Source organism: Sinocyclocheilus anshuiensis, unplaced genomic scaffold (genome assembly GCF_001515605.1).
Source record: "Sinocyclocheilus anshuiensis isolate Anshui unplaced genomic scaffold, SAMN03320099.WGS_v1.1 scaffold772, whole genome shotgun sequence".
NCBI lineage: Eukaryota > Metazoa > Chordata > Actinopteri > Cypriniformes > Cyprinidae > Sinocyclocheilus > Sinocyclocheilus anshuiensis.
In genome coordinates this window covers 556,650-564,890 of record NW_015558592.1, presented here as the reverse complement: position 1 = coordinate 564,890, position 8,241 = coordinate 556,650, and the positions used below count along the sequence as shown (strand labels likewise).

General features: G+C 36.0%; 2 protein-coding genes across 3 annotated transcripts in view; both read right to left on the bottom strand.

The window, feature by feature from the left end:
- The window catches only part of LOC107680000 (protein Smaug homolog 1-like), a 13,205-nt gene extending 8,038 nt beyond the window's left edge, over nt 1-5,167 (bottom strand). For both annotated transcript variants that reach the window (XM_016475738.1, XM_016475739.1), the window contains exons 1-6: nt 4,877-5,167; nt 4,569-4,678; nt 3,769-3,855; nt 2,890-3,121; nt 2,528-2,613; nt 1,496-1,608 (exon numbers count right to left, since the gene is read on the bottom strand). In XM_016475738.1, the coding sequence (XP_016331224.1) occupies nt 1,496-1,608; nt 2,528-2,613; nt 2,890-3,121; nt 3,769-3,855; nt 4,569-4,678; nt 4,877-5,075 (827 nt within the window). In that variant the 5' untranslated portion in view covers nt 5,076-5,167. The remainder of the gene's footprint in view (nt 1-1,495; nt 1,609-2,527; nt 2,614-2,889; nt 3,122-3,768; nt 3,856-4,568; nt 4,679-4,876) is intronic.
- LOC107679988 (protein Smaug homolog 1-like) overlaps nt 5,102-8,241 on the bottom strand; it is a 25,630-nt gene continuing 22,490 nt past the window's right edge. Inside the window, exons 4-5 of the mRNA XM_016475722.1 lie at nt 7,734-8,107; nt 5,102-5,131 (exon numbers count right to left, since the gene is read on the bottom strand). Of these exons, the coding sequence (XP_016331208.1) occupies nt 5,102-5,131; nt 7,734-8,107 (404 nt within the window). The remainder of the gene's footprint in view (nt 5,132-7,733; nt 8,108-8,241) is intronic.

The window sequence follows — 8,241 nt, the reverse complement described above, 5'->3', positions numbered from 1 at the left end:
TATATGTGTGTGTGTGTGTGTGTGTGTGTGTAGATATATTTAGTATATTTCTTTCCAAGACATTTATTTATATTATGTTTCCTTTACTAATTTTGTTTCTTTAAGTTACTTAAAAATCTTGACAGGCCTAGTTTGAAAACAAACTCCAGTTTTTGGTATCATGTTGGCAGAAGTACAAGAGGAAAAATGAGAGTCTATGTAGGAGGGCCTTTTAGTATTGACTTTGACAATGGGGGACTTTAAAGTTACAAAGTTTGAGAACCAATGATGTAGAGGTCCGTAATGCCTCATACTGTGGCATAAAATAAAAGATTCTTGTCAAGTATCATATGCTCTATTTTCAGACCATGATGCAATCCAGTAGGGAGTGACGGAAAACCGTGACTCATGGTCCTAAACACATCTGTGTGCTCTGTGGTATCCGAACATCATTCAAGTCTTTGTCCAATAAATAAAAACACAGATGGCAATAATAAAGACACCCATCCAAAAAATTAATCAATGTATCTGACAGAGTAAACCTCAAAAGGACTGTTCTTGGCTAATGCCTGCCTCAGTCCACTGTATGATGTAATTCGGTCAAATTGAGCAACAGACCTGTTTTTGTCGGGAAACACTGCTCTGTTAATCAGATGACAGCTGTCATGGTGAATATCTTCCACTGAAATTTACTCAATCATTTATAAATATATGAAGGATAATGTACCGTCAAATGCCATTATTACAAAAGCAATTTATTTTGCAATAATGATTATCTGACTGTACATGATCCCGCTTAATACAGAGCTACAAGTATTCCAGAATGTCATATAATAATTTGAAAAATATTACTATTTACAAGAAATGTTTGATATCAGGTTGATACTTTAAGTAGTTTTAATTTGATAAAAATGAATAAACACAATTTCTACTTCATGTTTCAAAAGTCCTCCATAGTGTCTCAGGGAGGCATTTAAACATGAATAAATGCAATAGATTTTCACAAGCTAAAATTCTTTGATAGATGTAAAAGCACCATTTTTTTTTTATGTATTTTTCATGCATGTTTTCAACATGTTTTGATTGATGTGGAATTAACTCCAATTACAATATCTTGGATAACAATGGATTTTTTTTTAAATGTGCATGTGTATTTTTAGATGAAGAGGGTTAAAACTTCAGTAATATTAGCCCAAAGGGCTTAAATATGTCAGAGCAACGTGTTCAAAATATTGTTAATTTTGGAATTACATTTACAGTATCATGGTCTTATCATAGGACCTAAACTGACAGAATCTCAACAGAACAAGAATGTGAAATTGTGCCTTGATTCTAACCATGACTTTCAAATAGGCATGTGCCAGAATCCGAATAATGACATCGGAGATGACATGTACTACAGAACACCTAAAGGGAATAAATACGACATTCCATAGAATGCATCATTCGTTTTCCATGCCTTTCCGAATACGGATTCACTACTCGGTCACATCCCTACTTCCAAAATCCACTTTACCTTCTTCTCTGTCCTGTTAGGTCAAGGAGAGTTTTCCGTGAAATTGACCGGAACTGCACCTGCACCTGCTGTTTCCATGATAACAACCTCTTCTTCTGCGTCTCTGTGAAGGCCTGTGAGAGGTGGGAGAAGTGAGACATCAGAGAAGTGAGAGACTCAGGATTTCCATTCCAGCTCAACACTGCTCAACATACTTTACACCTCATAACTGATCCGTGCCTAATGGGACTATGTCTGCTTATTCTAAAATTTAGCATGTAATTTGTTCAGAAGTTTCAATAATAAGGATAACACAAACCAGAAAAGGGAACTGTATGCTCACCATCTGCTGACCTTGACAGTCTCACATGAGAAACTTAATTTGGATAAAAGCACCTAATAAATGGCTTAAACATCATGAAATCAAAATTAATGTTTAGTGAATTTAAGTCTACATTTATTAGCTGGCATCATTTATATGCTAATGCTAGCATACTCCCTAAAATCTGAAATATATTTTTTTATCTGATACACTCTTCAAAATCTCGAATCTTCCCGATAAGATGACTGTAAATATACATATATAAAATATTATAGTATTTATTAATATTTTGAGTTAGATTTTACTTTTATATTATCCATTTTTATTTTTATTTTAGTTTCAGTTTTGTAATTTTTCTGTGCTTACATTTCTATTTAGCTTTATTTTTATCTCTGCTTTAGTTTTAGTAATTTTAATGTTTTGACTTGAACTTATTTCAGTTGGTTGCCAACATTTCTAATTTTCGATTAAGGTATTTCAGCTTTACTTTAATTACCGAAAAACGATTTTTAATAGTTATAGTTTTGGTTAAAAATAACAACACTGGTTCACTAACTATTTTACTTCCATTGTGTGACATTTTTCTGAGTGGAACAGGATATTCAACAAGTAAGGACTTGATTGAATCCATTGGGAATAATATAAAGCGGATGAATTTTCCACAATAAGACCAAGAAGTTTCATGTATTAATAAATGAATTAATGGCTATTTGGATTTCATGAACACTCACCTCATGGATTAGGCACTTATCAATAAGCTGTAGGTAGGAACTAATGTTCTCCTCATCTGACCCGGAGACAAGGAGCTGTGTGCAAACTGTCACAAAAACAGAAAGAAAGAGTTAAAGTCACATTTATTAAAAAAATAACTTCTAAGACAATGGCCAAACTATATTACTTTCAATCTGCTATGGTTATGGAAAACTCAACAAGAGTTGAGGGAAGTAAAATACATAATCTTTGTCTGACATCTTCTGACCCATTTTTCTGTCTGTAAGATAAAGTTGTTTGGAAATGGCTTAAAACCTGATGACCTAAACATTCCTAACAGCCTCAAATGACTCTCAGATTACGGGAAGAACTACGTGTGAACCTTTGCCCATGACGCGAGTGAATTGAGCAGGGATGTCTCCCTCGGCTATGACCGTGGAGCTGCCCTCCGTCTCTCCTCCGCCCAGGTGGGAACTGGCCATGCTGCTCTTCCCCTCTGCGCTCAGCAGGTGGCGCTGTGAAGACTCCTCTGTGCTGCAGGCTTTAATGGGTGTCTGGATGATCTGGTGGAGCTCCTGCAAAGGAGCACGTAGATTCCCTCCCTCCAAAATATCCTGAAAGAGAGAGAGATGACAAATGAGTGGATGCATGCGTAGTTGTTATATTCAAGGTTGTGGAGCAGTATTATTTTGGACACTTCCATAAATTCAATACGGGCAACTGTTGGGATATTTCAGACATGTAATGAGGCGGAAAATGACTTGCGAGGACAAAATGAAGGTCTACCAAAAATACGAGCATGTTTGTTTCCCCGTCACACGGTGCGACTCTTAACAGGGCCGACATATGCGGGACATTAAAACTTTAAATGGACCCAACTATCAGGAGGAGGTGTCTTATTTCTGATGCTACAAATGCATCGAGATGGAAAGCTTGATGAAAAGGTTGCTCTGAAATTAGACATCTGGCTCCTTCCTGTCTCTTGTTGTTTCGAATATCGTGTCCTTAGATGACATTTAATAATTAACACACATAAAAAGTGCATGTGAAAATGATAATGGCAGAGGTTTAGTGTGGAACTGCAGTTAAAGATCAAGGCTGGATACTGAAAGGTTAAAGATTCAAACCCAAATCTGAAACAGTGAAAAAGTAACCACAGTATGAATGACTGCAAATGTAAAGACTGTGATTGACAGGTCTGTGCACAAAAACAAAGACTATGAGTCAGAATAAACTGACATGGGGAGAGCGAGGCTCTGACCTTCTCCAAACAGCGTAGCATGTTTTGTCTGTCTTTCAGCTTCTGAATACTGATGATGATCTTGTGCCGTGCCCCTTTGGTGACTTGCTATATCAGAAAAAAACAAAATAAAAGCTGACATGTTCATACTATGCAAAGCTGCTACAACATATAAAATGTACAAATCTATATATGTACAGTACATACATGATGGATAAAATATATAAGATTCCCCTACAATCAATAGCCAAATTTCACACATAAAAATTGCCATAAATTTGCCTGATTAACTTTTCCAATAAGGCCCTATATTTATTATTCCACAAGGACACGAGAAAAAAAAAAAAAAAACAGAACATGGTTTCACTAAAATGAGAATTTAAAATTATTTAAATCACGGCCAGGTTGTAATAATCAGTTCCCTCATTTTAATTGAATTAAATCATAGTCACAATTTACCTAAAATGAGGGAACAAAATAAATTATGGGAACAATTTTTTTAATTTGTGGCCAAGATATCTTTTGGATATATATATAAGATATATAAATATAATTCAAAAGGGAAAACAAATGTATTTTTCCTACCCTATTTGCATTTTTTTTTTTTTCATATTTTAATCATAAACCTCAGAAAATTGTGGTTGATTTCTCTAAACACAAGACCTGTTATCTTACATCAGTTTGTAAAAACATCTTAAAGTAAATGTATCTTATTTTGCATATGTTCAATTATTCATACTGGAATACAAGACAAAAATATTGAACAGGAAAGTCATTTTTGCAGCGTAGCAAAGAAACGCATACAGGGTCAAAACACCAACCTGAGCTTCCAACTTCTGCTCCGTCATTGACATCATCTCATCATAGGTCATGGTGGAGAAGAGCCCAGCGTACTTATGGAGACGGAGACTCTTCAGCCATGACGGCACATCTGAGAGTGACATCACATAGTTTCAGATGAAAAGCAATGCAGGATAAAATTTCTTGTGAGTGACCTAGTTTTTACAGGTCTGGGCTCATCATGACTGATTAGACCAATTATTTATTTTTAAGATCTGTTTACTTGTCATAAAAAATAGTCTCCTGTTTGGTCAAGTTTCAAATGCACATAAACAATTCTGTGGCTCACCCCTCATCCCGCTGCCCTCCTCATGGAATGTACTTCGGACAGCAGCGTGTTCCTCCAGGTGCTCGCTGCCTCCGCTGCCCGAGGACGCCACGCTGCTCTGAGGAGAGATGGGGGCGTGGTCAGGGGCCGGCCCGCGGGGACGCAGGTCCTCCTGGGAGAGCCATCCGTGCCCCAGAGGCTGGTTAGATCCGCCGCTCATCGGAGGGGTCAGAGACACTGAACGCCTCAGAGGACTGTGCTGCCCACCCGACAGGACTGTGAGAAAACAAACATGCGGCGTGAGATCAGGCCACAGGGATCATCATGAACACAAACAAGTCAGGACCGTTATATTTCTGGAAACTTCTGTCAAAAGCTTCAGATTTACAAGCTACGATTAGTAGCTCTGTTGTCTCTAAGCAGACATAAGGGTGAACTTTTTAAAACATACTATTTTTTGTCTAGTCAGTGTGGACAATCAGGCGGTCGAGTAGTACCGAGTGGTTACACTAGACTTTAAGCATGCAAAATTATTTTGGACTGCAATGAATATGAGCAACAGGATATGAGTTCATATTCCAGGGCTATTTTGAATAATAAATAATAATGAGTTCAAAATGTTATACCATCTAACATACCATCTATTCCGTATTTAAGCACCACTGCATACCATGCATCTCTAATTTTAAATATTATAATAATCCATTAGTGATTACGATCCACTAGATCTATTAAAGATTTTATCACAGATTTTGTCTTTGAGAATGAAATAACTGGAAAATTATTGCCAGATGATGAGACTATTTGAATATTAAATACATTTAAAATATTTTTTATTGTTAAAATATTTTTGTTGTTGTTTACACTAGTGTTATCCATAAACTATTACAGTATTTCATATTTTGAATGGACTTTTATTTATATTTTCAGATTTCATTTTAATTTTGTCATGTCATCTTTTGTCAATTACATCTTTTGTAATTTCTATTAGTTTTTATATATATGTTTGTATTTAGTTTTAATTTATATTTATTTCAGTTTGTTTTACTCTTCAGACTGCGTTTTTTCAGAAGTGTTTTTGTTTTTCAGAAGTTTTAAATTGAGTTAAACTGTAACAGTAACAAAGTTATAAGCTGCATGTTTTTTGACTCCTTTGGGATCTGACGACACCGCTCAAGCTGTACATTTTTGATTCACTAAAAAGAACCGACTCATAAGAGTCATTCGTTCGGGAATCCGACTACACTGCTAAAGCTCTACAGTGTGGTTTTGATTCACGACAAAGAACACAAAGAAGAAACACTCATTCACAGTCTGAAATATTTAGAACCAGTTCTGAATAAAAGTTCCTGGTTCCAACACCTAGTGGCAGGTAAAATATGCGTTATTAAAATCAGTTCATCTTCACAGACTCCATTTTCAAGTAGACTCACTTGGATTCTTAAACAACTTTCATGGCAAACAAGCACAACCCAATGTCAAACGCATTCAGATTCAGTCTGACTAACAGCCTCTGTAGCACTAAATTGCTTTAGCCAGCACAACCAACACAAGTTTATTTGTTTCCACTAAGGGGGGAAATCCTGGCAAACCAAACAAGCTGCAAGTCTTTTCCATTGCACCTACTAAAAAGGTGAGCCTGTCTTCCTCTTCTGGAACATTCGACCCCGTGGTGGGTGAGAGGAAAGAGGAAACAAACAGAGAATGAGATGGAGAAGATATGTTATGGGCCGTGTGAAGAGCCTTCTCTCCTATATACGGCTGTAAATGTTTGGACTATGTATAGGTCTTCGCGGGCTAGTTTAAAATAGGTGCCCAGCTTACATTACAGTCCCCAAATATTAGCCATTTTCCCTAAATGCAAACCCCCACAAAGGATACCTTACAAGGGAAGAGCTGGGATGGTATGTGGTGCTTAGTTGGGGAGGTGAGAGGGTGTTTGTGTGAGTAAAGAAAGAAGGACACAGGATGCTGTTCTAATTCAATTTACAAATGTTCAATGGTGAGCATGTGGAAAAAATTTACAATGTTTAAAGATGTTCTTATATAATGTTACATTTTATTCTTTGTCAAGGAGACAATCATGATTAAGGGTTTGTTGTAAAGAAGTAAATTGATTAAACCTGTTTCACTTTGTTGATCTGATACCGTAAATGGACTAAAGAGAACTGACTGAATCCCTCATTATAAAGTATTATTAATATACTGTATACATATTATAATTTATAATATTTTCTTTAAAGAAAATAAATAAATAATAAAATGTATTAATAAATAAAAAACCTATATATAAATAAAGAATTTAGCGCCAATTTCACTTCGACCTGATACACTACATGGACCAAAATCACAATGAACTGAATGAATCTGTCATTATTATAAATATACTGTAAGCATATTATAATTTATAATATTTCATTTGGATAAATAAATAAATCATAAAAAAAAAATATATATATATATATACCCTCTGTTCCATTTTTGAGTACCACTGCAAACCATGCAGCTCTTACTTTAAATTGAAGAACTTTATTACATGAATCCATTGGTGATTACAATCCACTAGATCCATTAATGATTTTCTCACAGGCTTTGAGAAAAAAATAACTAGAAAATAATTACTAAAGGATGAGATTATTATACTATTAAATACATATATTTTTTTATTGTTTACACTGGTGTTGTTTTAGTATTATTTATACTCTACTATAGTATTATTTGTCATGTGCTAATGCTTTAGTATTTTTTTTAAGTTTTATTTAAATATTTGTTTTTCGTTTTAATTAGTAGTTTTAATTAAAATCCTAATGAACATATCAAATCTGTCTCTACAAAATATAATAAATACATAAATATTAAAAGTTATCATATTTCTCACATATATATTTCTCAACCCGTAGCGCTGGTGGTGGGGATAGAGGTGTGGAGGCTGCCCATGGTGGGATGAAGGCGCGCGCTCAAGGGAGTCTCCAGTTCCTCGGGCGGCCGCCCGCTCCTCCAGGTGGTTGAGCCAGAGGGCGAGGTTCCCCCGGTCCTCGAGGGAGGTTGCGGGGTGGATGAGGGCGTAGGACAGAAGCTGCCTGCTTTCCTCTAAGTGCCGGCCATGTTCGATGGTGTGGCCCAAGATCTTCGGCAGGAGACTCATGTACTCCACTTTGGCCTCGACGTTGCCCGGTTTAAGGAGAGGCAGGTGGGTCAGAACCAGAGAGATGACCCGTTCTTTAGACTCACTCTGCCACTGACTGATCACCACTGCAAAATAAGAAAAGGAAGAAGGTTAGCATAAGTTTACAGAAAAGATCATCTTAAAAATAAAATAAAATAACTTCAAAGTTTCACATATGTTTCCAGAAAGAACACCTTCAAAAAAAAAAAAAAAAAAAAAT